General features: G+C 43.5%; 3 protein-coding genes across 4 annotated transcripts in view; 1 reads left to right on the forward strand and 2 right to left on the reverse strand.

Moving 5' to 3' along the window:
• The window catches only part of dlp (glypican dally-like), a 32,240-nt gene extending 24,630 nt beyond the window's left edge, over nt 1-7,610 (reverse strand). Inside the window, exon 1 of the mRNA XM_017254028.3 lies at nt 6,893-7,610. Coding sequence (XP_017109517.2) covers nt 6,893-7,184 — 292 coding nt within the window. The 5' untranslated portion in view covers nt 7,185-7,610. The remainder of the gene's footprint in view (nt 1-6,892) is intronic.
• Nucleotides 7,611-7,870: 260 nt separating this feature from the next.
• Nucleotides 7,871-12,104, forward strand: RecQ5 (RecQ5 helicase). Its single transcript, XM_043212185.2, has 4 exons — nt 7,871-8,097; nt 8,156-9,906; nt 9,961-11,194; nt 11,254-12,104. Exons 1-4 carry the CDS (start codon nt 7,995-7,997, stop codon nt 11,355-11,357), a joined length of 3,192 nt encoding a protein of 1,063 aa, XP_043068120.1. The 5' UTR covers nt 7,871-7,994; the 3' UTR covers nt 11,358-12,104.
• Nucleotides 11,543-15,976, reverse strand: LOC108133929 (uncharacterized). 2 transcript variants are annotated; one of them, XM_070279365.1, is made up of 4 exons: nt 15,748-15,976; nt 12,390-12,496; nt 12,166-12,326; nt 11,543-12,105 (listed from the first exon to the last, which is right to left on the reverse strand). In XM_070279365.1, the coding sequence occupies exons 2-4, from the start codon at nt 12,477-12,479 to the stop codon at nt 11,868-11,870; spliced, it is 489 nt and encodes a 162-aa protein (XP_070135466.1). In that variant the 5' UTR covers nt 12,480-12,496; nt 15,748-15,976; the 3' UTR covers nt 11,543-11,867. The 2 variants fall into 2 exon arrangements, with proteins under 2 accessions (XP_070135466.1, XP_017109530.1); XM_017254041.3 differs by lacking the exon at nt 15,748-15,976 and adding an exon at nt 12,621-12,657.
• Between the last annotated feature and the right edge of the window lie 234 nt (nt 15,977-16,210).

Consider the following 16,210-nt stretch of genomic DNA (forward strand, 5'->3'; position numbering starts at 1 on the left):
GATAGTATGCCTCTGACTGACTCTCCGGGCCCATAAGCCCATAAAGAATCCAACACTATGGAAGGCCACTCAACTGTGAAACAGGTAACCTGAAGGAGGGCGAATGGACGGACAGGCGGACACACGGACAGACACGGACAGGATACGGACATACAACCAGACGTCGGTAAAACTACAAAAAAAAAGAATCGAGTCGACTCGGAGTTGGAGTTTGGAGTTTTCGAGTTTGAGGTGAAAGAAGAGATTTCTTTCCCATTCTCTCACTTCGGATATATAATCGGGATGTTTGTGATTCCGTTTCTGGTCTTTCATTTGATTTCAATGAACTGGCTTCAATGTTGCAAGTGCCGGTCGAGAATAGCCAAAACAAATAGCTGCAATCTATGTATCTACAAGATACATCTGCTGTAAGACAACTGATACTTTAGTTTGCCTAAAATACCAAAATCAATAGGACACAAAAAAAGGACACAATTTCTTCTTGTGGGGATTTGGTTATTTGCGATGTAATTGTAAACCATTTGTCAGCAAGTTTTCTGTAGACATAGTTCCTCTATATCCTATATCCTTCCTTGTGGCCTGCCTTTCTCTAAAAGATGCCGGAAATGTCTTTATTTGCCTTTGAATTCAATGGCTTTCGGTCGTTTGTGTAATTTATGTGTCATTCTGCTTATGGGATTTAGTTTCTCGATTCCATTATCCCATGGGGCTTAGTTGAAAGTTTATTAAAAAGGCCTCTAAGGCCTCTACCCTATCTGGTAGCTACTATTTCGCATAATTATTTAAAATATAATAAACATTTACAACTTGATTATGATTTGGGAGCTTCTTTATGCCAAAAAAACAATAGGAAACCAATCGCCAGTGATGCGTGGGTTTGGGTGTCCAAACCCGTTTGGGATTTGAGCTCCAAACCATAATAACCAAGCGCCGGATTGGAAGTCTTCCTCATCTCCGTGTGGGTTGTTGTCTCTACAATTTATCGCTCATCGTTTTCGACTTCTACGCATTTATGTTTGGATTTTGTATCTTTTTTTTTTTTATAAAACTAACCTTACCTTTGTCAAAATTAGTTTTCATTTTATTATCAGCACCTTGTGGAGGATGGAGGGTGAGAGAGGAGTAGTCGCTGACGGGTTTCCGGTAGCTTTTGGTCAATAAAACCCACAAATTTATGACCTCCCCGTCGTTTGTCTCTGGTTTGTCATTGTAAAATATTTTATATACAAAATTAATTTTCGAAATTTTTTTTATGGCCATTTAATGGGTTTTCTTGCTTGGAGCATGGCTGGTGGTATATAATGAAATTGTCAACAATTTTTATAGAGTGTGGCGGACAAAAAGGAGGAGATTAAGGAGCCACCTACCTCCTCTAGGAGCACTTGTGCTGGACAATAGCCATCTCCTTGAACTGATCCCAGGGTAATCCGGCTCAAGAATAAACAGAAACTGGACCAAAACTAATTGAATGCCATTATTTGCCAGATTAGGACAAGGCATAACAAATGGCCAAGGTTAGGCCATGCCAGCGAGGAGATTTGCATGGCAATGGCCTGCTGATGCTGATGCTGGAGGGGAGAACCCTTAACGAACTGTAGGAAATTGAAACCGGCAGGCAATTGCATTTTATTGTAATTGCGAAACACTAAAAGGAGATCAGCAGAGAGACGACCTTTGATGGAGTCTGTTGGGATGCCGGGATGCTGGCCTGCGGATAAGAGTCGTCCTCTGGCCGAGGTCTTTAATGAACTTTTAGGCACGCACGTAGAGGCCTCAACATTAATTACAGATTCAGAGTGAGTCGGGGTCCCGAATCTTGATGAATCCAAGACCCAGCCGGTCCGAAATTCTCCGGCGTATGGGGCCGCGCTATCTGGAAACGCGCCATCAAAGTAGGTGGCGCAAATTAACAAATCTTTCATGTGACCCAATTAAATCAAGCCGAACCCCAGGCAGCGGCAGCAGGTTCTCCTCGAACCTCGGGCCTGGCGACCCCGCAATTTGGCATTCGTCATGCCAGCCGGGCAATGAAAATAACCGAAGGCCTCATGCCTTCCTCACCATGGGAAGCTTGGAATCTGTATGCCTCTGGCTTGAAATGGTTAATAGGGATCACATTTGCTACAGAAAACTATTGCATTTCATGCCGGGGCGTTTCTAGATCAAGACCAATGTGGAGAGTGATTTTCTAGTTAATACAAAGAATACTTGTATCTACAGAGTATAACTATTTGCTTTAAATAACAAAGGAAACAGTACCCTCTTGTAGATACTTGTGTTTTTTCTCAAGATATCGCCTTACAGAATTTCCCAGGAAAAGTTTTTCCGCTCATTTAATTCTCGGTCGGCTTTCATACTTAAAATACTCCATAGTTGAGATGTCTAAGCAAAGTTTTCGAGAACCGCCCACTGCCTTAGACCCCCATCCATACTCCGTTTTAATCTTTTGCAAACTTTGCTTTCTTGGTCGAGTGGTTGGACTCTTGGAGTCTTGGCCCACAACATGCTCATTATGTAAATGCTGGTCTACTGCCTCCTCCTCGACTGCCTTGTTATTATCTAGAGTCTAGAGTCTAGAGACTCTGGGGTCTGAGGTCTCAGAGTCGGCATTTATAACTTTGTTGGTTTGTTTGCACGATTTAATGCTTCATTTGCTCGAAAGTGGGTGAAGCTCTCCAAAAGGTAGAAAAGGGTTTGGAGTTGTGTGGAGTAGTTTCCCAGCCAAGTAAGTGCCCAACAAGGTAGTTGAGACTTCATCTCTGGCTCTGACTCTTAACTGCTTAATTATCTTATTTTTTGGTCAAATGAAGCCGCCAGCCTCCCAGCTTATTAATAAACATGTTAAATGTAATTGTTATATGGGAGCTGACGTTTTGGGGCGTGGCTCTACGCTTATGTAATTATAATTACCCAACCAACTACGACGTAATCTTGAACAAAATTTTTAAAATTAGAGCGTGAGATCATAGAGGCCATCTATAGAGACATTTTAAAGCTATTGAATGAATTGATTTGAAGGAAAATCTTAAAGAAACCGTGAGAAAAGGTACAAAATTTTTAAAATATATCCTTTGAGGTGTTGTGGCAAGTTGGCTTTGGCTTGGTGGCAACCACAAAACTAAATTAACAACAAAATGCCCGCCTTGTGGTTTGCTGCACTCCCGAAAAAGGTATTCCAACGCTGGCCATATATGAAAGTCATTGCTTCAACTGTTCCAATGGCATGGAAGGCACGAAATGGATTCGGAATGCACCAAGAACTTGTTTAAGGAGTCGTCCAGCCACCGAGACGGACAACATCGGGATGGAGGTGGAGACCACACAACGAATATGTTATCTTGCTCCATAAAGTGGCCGGCCAGTCGTTTGACCTGCTCGGTATGACTGGGAATGCTGCTGGGCCGAGATCGGTCTGGGATTCTCGTCTCTACCTATTTTTGGTATCCTCCTCCGACACTTGGCGGCAATTAAGTCGTTGGATCGGTTTATATTGTGGTTTCGTTTTCACTTGATCCCTTTTTGTCTCGGGAATCCAACCCTCTGATTCATTCCCTTAAACTCTACAGTCTTCAATCCACGATCTGGGATGATACTCATTCTTAGAAAATTCGCTGATGATTCGGTTGTGGCTTTTGTTGTCACAGCAGCTTGGGAGATCTCATTTCTGTCGTCAGCATCGTCAGCTAATTACGCGAAATTGCCCAGATCTCTGATATCTAGAGAGTGTCGAGAGAAATCTCGCCAAGTGTTGACTTTGTAGGCGAAATGTCTGGGATGTTTGGGTCGATCACTGGATCAGATAGCCCACCTGTGTGCGATGATCTTCATGGTTTTGCCCCGAAGGAACTTGGTAATTGTTATGACCGTATTAGAGCTGAGATCAAGTGAGGATCTCGAGTGGAGGATAGCCCCTGGGATAATCAGGTGTTTAGCTAAACAAGTTACTTGCTAATGTGTTAACTAGTTTGGGATCTATAAGACCCCTTAGTTTCACTCTTTCCATCTAATCTGCATTCCAATCGAAGAAACCCAATCCCGATCTTCGCCACAACCCCCAACAATGGTCAGGGTATATATCACATGATCACACGCCTGCTCTGCCCCCGGAGATGATGATGATATAGTGCCATATAAACCACTGACTGGGTACTTTTTACATGGCCCAGGAATGCGACAATGCAGAAAAAAAGGGCCAACTGAAGGAGAACCATGGAGCCATTTAGTTTTGGTTGCTGGAAAATGATTAATAGTCATGCGGTGGTTTCGCCTTGGAGCGGGTGTACCCGCAGGGGCAGGGGCAGGGGCATGGCCAGTCGAGGCGGATGCAACGCCGACAGTGGAGGAGACGCCAACAAAGTGGAGCAACAGCAGCCGATGAAAAATCAGCTTCGCTGTAAATATCTTTTGGCAACAGCCAGACAGAGAAGGGTAGTGAGGCCAAGAAAGAGATGGAGGAGGCGGAGTAAGGTGGACTTTAATCGTGTGGGAATTTAGGTGGCCAGAAGAAGGGTTTTATGAATAATTTAAGAAGGATATAGTTTTTTTCAGTCATTTATACTATATAACCTTTAAGTGAGGGTATTTCCAGCTTCGACTATTCATCTCTTGACTAATTTCCTTCCCAAGCCGATATTATTTTTAACGATTTAATGTTTTGTGAACTGTTTAAATTGTGCAAACAATTTTCAGCCAAGTGGCTGCCTCATGAGATCGAGATGGCGTTGCAGGGGCAAGATACAAAGGCTGCAAAGGCACTGAAAAAAGGGGTTAAAGTGGATTCGCAAAGCTTTTTGATGTGGCACAGGAAGTGCAAAACTTTAATGAAGCGTTTAAGTGGCAGCTGTTGTTGTAGGCTGGCCGATGTTGCAGCACGGAAGGTGTCATGTTGCCCAGTTGTGTTGCATTGCTGATTTTGTTGCCTTTCATGGTTGAGTGAAAGGAATGTGCCTAAAGTGTGAAGATGAGTAGGCTGGGAAACTGGCCAAAAAACACTCGATCGTGACTGATTGAAATTTCGCTTTGAAAAAAAAAGAAAGAAAACGTCCCATAACTTCCCTCAGACAACATGGCGGTCTAGACTAGTATCACTTATCGGAAATGGAAGTGATAGCCACAGCTTCTTTGGGTTGGTAACCTACATATGTAGCTAGAGGAGAAACCCCATTGCATACAATATCAGTTAAGCAATTGGTAGAGGGGGCCTGAGAAAGGGGTCGGCAACTTTATCTAAACTCTGGCGCTTATCAGGTGGCCAAGGTGCAAGTGGCGGAGGGGAGAAACGTGAATGGTGAGGGAAGAGAAATGGAAAGAATTTATGAGTCACGGGGAGAATGAAAAGTAAAGAGGCTGGCTTCACTGAGAAAAACTCAAAAATGTTTAAAAAGCAACATAATCTCCCTAAAACTAAAGATAACATTTTCAATTAGAATGTCACATTAATTATCTTCCCTATCGATTACTAATCACCTATCGATACTAATCCCTATAGTACAAATACCCTTCACTAATAAATCGTTTTCACAGACAGACCACCCTATTAATCTCAGTGCACACAAGGAGCCAGGGAAAGAGAGAAAAAATGAGAGGAGTGGGGGTATCGGGAAGTTAAAGGTTCACATAAAAATGCCGACAGAGAATAAAAATCCTGAACTGCATAATTTAAACGATTTCAATGACACCTTGATTAATATCAAAGACAACACAAAAGGGAACTCGAGAACTGACCACTTTCCACTCCTCTCTACCTGTGGCAGCCAACCTCCCCCCACCACCCTCTTGCATTTCCATGAAATTATGAACGAAACGCAACGCGCAATGCATTTGCCCAAAAGATAAAGAATAGGCAGAGAGAGGGAGATGGAGAGAGAGAGAAAAAAAAACCAATCAAGCCACGTTGAAAACCAAAAATAAACAAAGGTAAGACAGGCACACCACAGGTAAAGGTAAAGGGCCAGAGGACTGGTGGGCAAGGGGAGGAGGGGTAGCGGGGCAAGAGGCTGCAACAGTTTACCTGGCAACAAATCAAACAAAGAGCGAGAGCGAGAGGCAGGCATGGGGCAAGTTATTGCAATTAAGCGTGATTAATTCAGGATTTATACAAATTAACTAAAAAACCTACAGGCGATCAAGGGAGAGACTAGGACCTTCTTCAACCCCCCAAACCCCATCCTAAAAGCAGTAACTGGTCTTGTAGATAAGTCCAACCTTGGCCAACATTATTATATTATTTTATTTATATTTATTTATATTTTATTTCATTTATAAATTCTACAATTTCTTATAAAACTTCATTTTTACATTTATGATATGTCTCTTTTATAGAATCTCCACTGTACTCTTCTCTTCTGGTTTTTTTTTTTCATTTTTTTCATCAAAAAGGAATTTCTTGAGATTTTTCGATGCGGCGAATCCGGCTGCTTCTGCCTTTTTGGACTGGTCTTGGACTGGTCTGGAACCCTTTTCGGATGCAGCAACCGAGGGGGAAGAAGGGGCAGGGAGACCACAGCCACATCGAGAGGCTTAAGATGAGCAGTCGCGCATGCGCCAAAGCTGGACTCTCTCCTCTCTGCTGCTGCTGTTTCTGGTTCGTTTTTTCGAGTTGATTTGCGTGGAATTTTATTTCCTTAAAAGGGGGGGGGGGGGAGCAGGGTACAGGGTACTGGGAGGAGCAGGCTGTGGACGCACTGAAGGAGCGCCATGAATCACGGAATCGCCCAATTCGAACGTGATGTTTTCTTTGTTCTCAGGCGGCTTCTCAGACTTGTTCCTTTCTTTTTATTTTATTTTAGTAATGTTATGAAATAGTAGCTTGTTGGAATTGCACAGCATTCATTACCCAAATTATTAACTTTTATAATTATTATTTAATAATTTGAATTATTTTTTAACTCACCGTTACTGGGTTTTTGGGGAATCTGACTGGCATCGATACCCCGCGACTGAAAAATATGAGTTACGGCACTGCAATTGGGACTGAACTGATCGAGGATCGAGGAGGACACTCCAGGCCCACCACCGGCGGGACTGGGGGCGGCTAGGGCGGCCACCTGGGGATCCTGGGCCGCCACGGGATTTGTCAGGTGGGTGGCCAGCAGGAGCAGGAAGCTGAATATCACAAGGCGGGCAGTAGTTGTTGTGGCTTTTCTTCTGCAGGGCAGAAGTTGTTGATGTTTTGGCTGCGACATGTTGCTGCTGTGTGGGGTTCTTTCTCTTATTTTTGCACACAAAACACAATACTGATAACCGAAGCACTAGCTGATTATTTTGCCGGCCGTTTGATTTATGGCTCTTGGCTCTTTGTTTGTTCTTTTTGCCGCACAAATATTTCGGCAAAATTCAAACACCTCACGCACACTAGGACGCCGCCTGGTTGTTGCTGCTTGCCGGCATTATTTCAGCTGTTTACCGTTTCTCAGTTTGCATTTTGAGCTGGGCTCCAAGCAGAGTGCAACACGGCGATTTCGAACGGATATCGGATATGGGATATGGGGGGCTTTTTATCACACACCGGCGCACACAGGCACTCGCGACGAGAATTCAAGCAGACCGCGGAATCGGAGGAGATGCGGCACGGTGCGTGCTCGTGAGCGGTCGGTAAAACAATAACAAAAAGCCATCGACTTGATTGTTGTTCGAGTGCTAGAGGTGGGCAAACGTAGATATCGATATTTTGTAGCCAGTGTTGTAAATAGAGGAAATACTTTGGTATTTTTTTGTTAACTCAATCGATAGACATGAGTTTGTGTTTTAAAGATTAAATTTATTAACTAACTAGATCATAATTGTTGACCATATCAATTAATTCTACTCTGTATTTGTTATTAATAAAATTATGCCTTCTCAAAATCCCGAATTTTCGCAGCCCTGGTTCCATCTCTTGCCGCATGCCTGCATTGTCCACCTCTAAGCCCAGCTGATTTGGCGGCAACTAGTTTCGTGCCCAAAAGAAAATAATGTTTATTTAAATACGGCGTAATTGCGACCACGGCTCAAAAATGACACAGGAAAGCGCTGTCTACAAGGCGCTAAAGGAGCACTTCGGCCATTCTAAATTCAAATCGGAGCTACAGGAAAAGGCTGTCGAATGCGCAGTCAAAAGTGAGCGTGAACTTCTTACTTAATCTTCAAAATAATAAGTGCTCTAATTTTGTTACAGAGAAACAGGATGTGTACGTTTCGATGCCAACGGGATCGGGCAAGTCCCTGTGCTTCCAACTGCCCGGTCTGATGTGCGAAAACCAAATAACGATTGTGTTTTCACCTTTGCTGGCTTTGATCAAAGATCAAATCGACCACCTAACGAAGCTGAAAGTGCCGGCCGATTCGTTGAACTCCAAGATGAGCACTAAGGAGCGGGATCGTGTGATTATGGATCTGCGTGCCGTAAAGACGACCCTACGATTTCTGTACATCACCCCGGAGCAGGCGGCCACCAAGTTCTTTCAGGAACTGCTGCACACGCTCCACAAACACAAGAAGCTGGCCTACTTTGCGGTGGATGAGGCGCATTGTGTTAGCCAGTGGGGTCATGACTTCCGGCCCGATTACCTGAAGTTGGGGGAGCTCCGATCCAAGTATCCGGACATCACATGGCTGGCGCTGACGGCTACAGCATCCAAGGAAGTGCGGGAGGATATATACAAGCAGCTGAGGCTAAAGCAACCAGTCGCTCAGTTCAGTACGCCCAGCTTCAGGAAGAACCTCTTCTACGATATAGTCTACAAGAACTCCATAGAGGACGACTTTCAGCATCTGGCGGACTTTGCCAGGCACTGTTTCGGCGACTCCAAGGAGTTCAAGGAGCAGCCCAAGCCTCAAAGAGGATGCGGCATAGTCTATTGTCGGACCCGCGAGCAAGTGGAGCGCATGGCAATCGGTGTCACCAAGCAGGGAATCGCAGCGGTGGCCTACCATGCTGGCCTGAAGACTGCCGAACGTACGGAAGTTCAGGAAGCCTGGATGCGAGGAGAAAAGCCTATCATCTGTGCCACCAACAGCTTCGGAATGGGTGTGGACAAGGCCACTGTGCGCTTCGTTATCCACTGGGATGTGCCCCAAAATGTGGCTGCCTACTACCAGGAGTCCGGTCGCGCTGGACGCGATGGTCTTCCATCCTTTTGCAGATTGTACTACGGCCGAGAGGATGTCCGGAGCATTCGATTTCTGCTTCAAAACGATGCCCAACGAGCCAGGGGTCGTGGCGACAAGGAGATGCTTACGGAACGGGCTCTGAAGCAGTTCGAAAAGATCACAGAGTTTTGCGAGCGGACGACTTGCCGGCATAAGCTCTTTTCGGACTTCTTTGGAGATCCGACGCCGCAATGCAACGGCCAGTGCGATGTTTGCAAGCGTCCCAAGAAAGCGGAGAAGGCTCTGGAGATGTTCCATCGATTGTGCATGGACGACACCTTCAAGTCGCATATTTCGTTACAAGACTGCGCTGATCTTTATGAAGGTGGTCGGGTTGGTGCCAAGCGTGCTGCTCAGGATTACGCCGATGGAGAATCGGGCTCGGACGACGATTCTGGATCGAGCCACTCAAACATGGCTAAGAAAGCTAAGAGAGATGCCGAGGACTTTATACGCCAGCAGTTCAAGTTGCGGAAACAAATAAGCGCTGCCCGCCAGCTGGAACAGGATACTGCCACCCAAATATCGCGCGTCCGGCAAGCAGAGGCCACTGAGACGAAGATAGCTGGACTGCAGTCCACCCAACGGGAGAAGTACCTCACGGCCATCATCGATGCTCTCAAGGCTAATGTGGAGAAGTGCCAGGACGATCCAGAACAGCAGCCAAAGAGTGTGCTGAAATACAATGACTACGAGGCGATGGCGGTGGATATGGAGTACGAGGTGTTTAGCCAACAAAAGGTGGCCAATATGTACCGGCATGCGTTGGTTAAACAGGTAGGTTAACTACTTGGACATAATAGGAATGGAATAACCTTTTATTTTTTGTAGATTTCTATTATTAAGCAACTCACTGGAAAGACGCAGTTGATGCCTCTATTAGCCGACTACATACCCAAGCCGGAAACTAGTTCCAAAGGCGCCTGGACAGGAGGAAGTGTTGCCTACTTTGAGCGCAAACTGAAAGAGCTGGAGGAGCAGCGACCTCAGAGTCTTAAAGAAACACCAAAGGCTCTCAAAGAACGAAAGGGTTTCAAGCAGGATAGCAGTAAGCAGACATCCATTGCATCTTTTTTCAAAAAAGAGATAAAAGAAGAGCCAATGGATGAGTCTGCGGAAACTTCTCCAACCATCAAAAAAGAGCCAGAAGAACCAGAAACTAAAGAAGAGGATAAGAAAAATGAAAACCCTTCCTCGAATCAAATAAAGGATGAGCCCATGGATACCCAAGATAGTCCACAGTCCGACCTCGATGCCCTGCCCGACAGCATGGTTGGCGAAAGGAAATACAAACTACTGTCGAATGATGATGGCACCTACGACACTCACCGGCGGAAAAGGGTCTCGCACCAGCACCAACCCAAAGAAAAGGAATCCTCAAAGACAAAAGCCAGTTTTCAACAGCTGTTTGGATCCTTCAAAAGCGAGTCGGAAGAGGAACCGGAAGCGCCTTCAGTACTGGAGGAAAAGTCGGAGAAATCAAGCAGGAAGCCCGAAACACTTGGCTTTATGACAGCCAGGGAGATGTTGGACAAAAGTAAACCCAAAGAAAAGGACAACAAATCAGAGCCTTTGCGATTTATTTCAGCCAAGGAACTGTTGGAGAAAAATAAGACCAAGGAGGAGAAAAAGGAAGAAGTTCAGGATACTAACAGGGAAAAGGAAAAGAGTAAACCTAAAGATTCAAGTTTAGCCAAAAAAGAAGAAAGGGAAGATAAGATAGACGATCAGAAAAAGGAATCTGTTAAGAAAGAAGACAGCGAGAGCAAATCTCGCAAAGACGTGCCAAAAGAGTCAAGTTCTGAGAAACAAAAGGATAGAAAAGTTCAAGAAAAGCAGACATCTTCAAAAGACTCATCATCAGAGAAGAAAGATATCAAAAATGTGGACTCGAAAAAAAGCTCTCGAAAGGATTCCAAGCCAGAGAAGCATCAGCAGAAGAACGACGTCAGCAAGAATGTGGTTCAGTGGCTGAATCCCTACTACAAACGGAAGATAGCCACCAAGGAGCTGTTCAAGGCTCTGGCCAAACTGCTCACCCAGCGGATATGTGATGGCATTTTGGGTAGAGAAATTAAATCATTATATTTGTAAATTATATAATAAAATTAATAATATTTTTAGGTGACGGCGATGCAGGAAAGTGTTATATTAAGGAGACCTTCCACGGTCTCCAGATGATCAAAAACGATCAGGACATTGAGAAGTACTTCATCAAGTCCAAGTGACTGCCGAAAAGCACTCTATCCCACAGAATCACAACGAAATCACGTTTCGCCTTGAAGCAACTTTGTTAAAAATTAAAGAATCTTTTTTTTTTTTTCGTTAATGTTTCACTTTTGTATATAATAAGTAAATTATCAATAATACATTAAGAAAATATGACAAATTGAAGGGGAAGATAGGGAGGGGAGACGGTTCGATTATAGAATTTATTTGCTTTCGATCTTATGTATTAATTGGATTAGATAAAACGTGATGTTCGATGTGTACAGCTAGAAAAAAAAACTTTAAACCTCCTCGGACATCTTTTTTGTACATTTTCGATTCGATGATGGCAATTCTGATGTGTTCTTTTTTTTTTTTTTTGATTCGTCGTGGAATTACAATTAGCTGGGAGACGGGGATGTGAACAGGGCTCTTACGATCTAAGGCTGGAGCTATAAATATTACAGTCCACGCTAGGCGAGGATCGAGTGAATGCCTCTCTCCTGCCAGGCTCTACAACCGCGACCATGTCATTCAAGATCGCCATGGACACCAAAACGAATGGTGATAAGGATGTCCAGCAGAAAGACCAATGATGTGACCAGGGAAATCGAAGCGGAGGCCATTACGAGATCCAGGCGATGCATGTTCGGGTGCCAGTAGTTGCGATCCTTGGTGGTGGACCAGTCCCGGAAAAGCAGAGCCGTAACGGCCACAAACAGGCAGAAGCCCACCAGAGCCCAAAGGGTAGCCGTGCGCCAGGGAGTCCTAAGGGTATAAATATTTTAGATTCTTGGGGAATTGGAAAATATTTTATTTTATACTCACAAATCACCAAAGAGCGCCATTATCAAGTAGATGGCAGTGTAGATAGCCAGAGCTCCAAAAGTCACATAGCAGAGAGCCATGACCCGGGGCGTGATGAACACCCGAAGATGGGAGTTGGTGGCTGGCTCATCGATTAGACCCAGGCAGCATATCAAAAGGCACTATTTAAAAATTAAGAGAATTAATTTTTGGTTTAAAAATAAAACTATATAGTAGTTACTTACCAACTCTACAACTTTGATGCATATCAGAGTATAGGTGGCCTTTTTGTTGCCACTGGTTGTGGCAAAGGAATTATCATCCGCCGGCGACATTTCCACTCTTGAGATTTCTACAAAAAAACAATTAATCAATTAATTAATTAATTTAGAGTCTAGAGTTCTAATTCAATTGGAATTTCGGCTATTATTCGGAAGCTTTTGCTCTTAAAGTGGAACTATAAAGCTTATAAGTACCTATCGATCGCAAGTAACTCATTTTTTAGAACGCACTGGCAACGATTTCGACCTACAAAGGAAACGATGTCTTCAATTTGGGGTTTTAGTGTTCATTAAGAGACGGGTATTATTGGCCATATTTGGCCAATGTCTCTTGGGTTATCGGATATTTCTGTTATTGGGTGTTCAGTGGAGCGTGCAAAAAAATGTAATAAAAAATACGAAACAATCTAAACACTCTGTGGCAGTGGATTTGTGTCAATTGATGTCCGAAGGTCTCCCACATGAAGCCCCCAAATAGATTAAGGGCATTTCACGATGATCTCATCGACTTGTGGGGTGTGTGGGAATTTTGGGTGGGGTTTGTATCTGCTTGGAGGTGCTGAGGTTCCGAGATGCATACCAAATTCGAGCTGGGAATGCGAGCAGCCTACGTGCGAGTCTTTCTACTAGATTCTTATGAATATTTAAGTCCACCTGGCTATTCCTAATCTATAATTCCATTATATTCACTAATTAATAGCCGCGTGATTGTCACCTCTTTTGGCAGCTATTGAACACCTTTAATGCAGTTGAAACATGAGTACATACATGGGGGGATGGGGAGGTCTAGCCAACAATGGAATTACTCCATGGTTCAGTCGTTGTAGCCCATTGATTGGAGCTAATTGCATTACACAGAACACAACACATAAAGCCCCAAATTAGTCGGAGGAGGAGGAGGAGGGGGCAGCTGTGCTAGTTAACCCCACGATGTGTAACCCCATAAACAACAATTAAAATGCAAGTGGGGGGAAAACCGGAAAAAATAACTCAAGCTCTGCTCCAAAACGAAACTCGAAACTCAATTCGAACCTCCCAAAAAAGGGTCACGCATAACTTTCACTGCGAAAAGGGTCGGGGGGCATAAAGGTTTTCGAGGCAGACATCATAAAACGAGGAAAGACACTCCCCTTCAATAAAACTATGGCTGGGAATTAATAAACATTTTAGTGTCTAGGTTCTGGTTCTTAAAAGTAAACAAGAATAGACAGTGGTGGCAGTGTTGTTATCCAAAAAGTTACTCAGATACTATCCAAAAGTAAAAGATACTATCCAAAAGTCCATAAAGGTAAAGGTACATTCAAAATAGAGCTTATGTCTTTCAAAACTGATTTATTTCGGATATATAATATTTTTTAGAAAACTTAGCAGATATTTTAGGTTTATTAGGTATATTTTTTAGTTACTTAAGATCATGAAATAAAACTTTATAAAATAAATGACTGACTTCTCACTAATTTTCGGGTTTGAGGTTTTTTTTTTCAAATTTGGAATTCCAGTGGCTAACAGCAGTTTGCGTGCTGCTAACGAATTTTTCACGTTTTGGCCCACACTTATGTACCTACTTCCCGCCATCCCCCCCTAAGCCAAAACCCAAAAAAAAAACAAGTTTCATTCGGAGGCGCTTAGAAGAAAGCCCAAACAGAAACCAAACAAACCACACGCAACAAGCCACGAAGCAAAAAAAAAAATGTAAACAAATCGGTCTTGGCCAGAAAAACTGGTTTTCCAAAAACTAAGAGAGCCCGCGAGACTGAAACTCTCTTTGGCTTACCTGCCACACCTGTATTGCGCTCGCGCGCCCTCCAAGAAGATTGCTCTCCTCTGCCGCTGTACCGTTTATTCTGGCTAGTACTGTGTTTTAACCCCGTTTTTGGTTTCAGGCTCAAAAAGGAACTTTCGTATTGCTTAAGCTCTTGTTTTCCCCCCTCCGGCAGCCCTATAACTGGTCTGGGTCTGCCTTTTGGGTCAATGACTTTCAGGCACTTTTGTTGTTCTTAGCCATTCGCGATTCTTGGTTTTTGTTTTGGTTCTTGGATTCTATCTTTCAGATACTTAAGCTCTTGGGTAGGCCTAGGGCCTAGTCTTTAATTCACTTAATAAAGTCTCATTTGCAATTTCCTGCCCAGTAGTACCACCATCTGTATCTCTCAATCACAGCCTACTTGGGCAATTGAAAAATGCAACAAAACTTGTTTTTAGCCTCCACTGTCACCCCGCCCCCTTGGGCTGGGGCTGGTACTGCCTCCCCCTCACACTTGCATTGATATGCACAACTGCAAACTGGTTGGCTGGGGGAGCGAAAGAGATGGCCATTGGCAGTGTACCAGGTCTGTATAGAAGGCGCTACTGTACTTGGCCAGCGCCTTAGTTTTCGCTGCCATTAGGGCTTAGGGCACTAACCGATTTTTCACCTAACCAGGTTACTATATTTGAATAAGAAAGGGTATAAGTTAGTCTCTAAAACCCTCAATTGTTGCCAATATTATTACTGCCATATTTTGTTGACCCCATTCCGTCCCTTACCACCTACTTAGTAGTGCAGGCTACCGACTTGGTCTTTGTTTTAGCCCTAAACATGCAATATTTTTCACAAAGGGCGAGGTTAGGGGTGGTTTCCGTGGGGGTGTTGCCTAGCCACCCCCTCTGTCCTGACGGGGTTGCTGGCGAATTCAATGCCAAACCATTTGACCAGACTCAATGGGATTTCCCTATGCCTGGTACTGTCCCTGCTTCTATTTCGCGTGAAGGTCAGTGTCCATAAAAGGATTGAAAGGGGTTGTGCCCCCAAAAACGGGGAAAGTTAAGGGTTAATCTTCTCTCCTACTATTTCTTCTTATTTATTTTTCTCTCTTAACTGCAATTAAGAATTTCTTTATAATTTTATTCCATTAAAGCTCAAGTATTTGTCGACTAATTAAAAATGATTCTGGTGGGATGGGTCGTGTTGACGGTGAGAAAATTGTCAGTGAGTCACATTAAGCTAACTACAGTAATTCATGTTAGCCCGACTTTATGTTGTTTTTGTTGGTTTTTTGTTTAAATTGTGCAAAATTAGCATGTCTAACAATAACAACAAAAAAAAGTGCTGTGATCGTCTTGCTGTTGGGGCTGCTTGTTTATCGAACAATTAGCTCTGGGTGGGGCCCTGCCATCTCACAGACTCCATCGTCATCACTAGAGATCTTCGGGAGAGTCTCCATCACGAAACTCCACTCTGTTACTTGGTGCATTTTCAACACTTTTTTTAAAAATTAGTTAACGCCTAGAGCAGCCAAAACTGGTTTTAGTTTTTTTTTTGTGGATTAGGTTATTGTATTACATTTTAGATTTTCCAAAAATTTCGTTGGTGCAGAACACAGGTGCAGCTAAGTTTTTGGGGGTTAGCTTTTTGGTTATTTCTCACACAAATTGCACAAATAGATTTTTTGAAATTATGCACTCGCGCCTAAATATTTCTGATGATTTATTTTCAATATATTTTTTTCAACAATTGCGCCTCGAAGCGGGAACTGAGTTTTCGAAACGCTCTGAAACCGACGACACACCAACGACGACTTCGAACGACGTCAACTCGAATCAGAAACTATAACCCAAACCGTTCCAAAGCCCTGCCCTAAGAGAAACTCATAAAGTTTAAGAGAGCAAGTCAGAGAGTTTGAAACGTGTTTAAGCCAAGTCAACAGTTTAAAAATGCTGAATAAATGTTGTGTAATTTAACGGTTTATAAAAATTAACACCTTTCCATCATGGAAATTAGCAAATCAATTAAGGGGTTTGATTAA

Source organism: Drosophila bipectinata, chromosome 3L (assembly GCF_030179905.1).
Source record: "Drosophila bipectinata strain 14024-0381.07 chromosome 3L, DbipHiC1v2, whole genome shotgun sequence".
Classification (NCBI taxonomy): domain Eukaryota; kingdom Metazoa; phylum Arthropoda; class Insecta; order Diptera; family Drosophilidae; genus Drosophila; species Drosophila bipectinata.

Coding starts and splice junctions, on each gene's coding strand:
- RecQ5 (XM_043212185.2), top strand. CDS start 7,995: ATGACACAGGAAAGCGCTGTCTACAAGGCGCTAAAGGAGCACTTCGGC. Junction 9,907..9,960: donor GGCATGCGTTGGTTAAACAG/GTAGGTTAACTA, acceptor TATTTTTTGTAG/ATTTCTATTATTAAGCAACT. Junction 11,195..11,253: donor GATATGTGATGGCATTTTGG/GTAGAGAAATTA, acceptor TAATATTTTTAG/GTGACGGCGATGCAGGAAAG.
- LOC108133929 (XM_017254041.3), bottom strand. CDS start 12,642: ATGAGTTACTTGCGATCGATAG. Junction 12,497..12,620: donor GAGTTACTTGCGATCGATAG/GTACTTATAAGC, acceptor GTTTTTTTGTAG/AAATCTCAAGAGTGGAAATG. Junction 12,327..12,389: donor GCATCAAAGTTGTAGAGTTG/GTAAGTAACTAC, acceptor ATTTTTAAATAG/TGCCTTTTGATATGCTGCCT.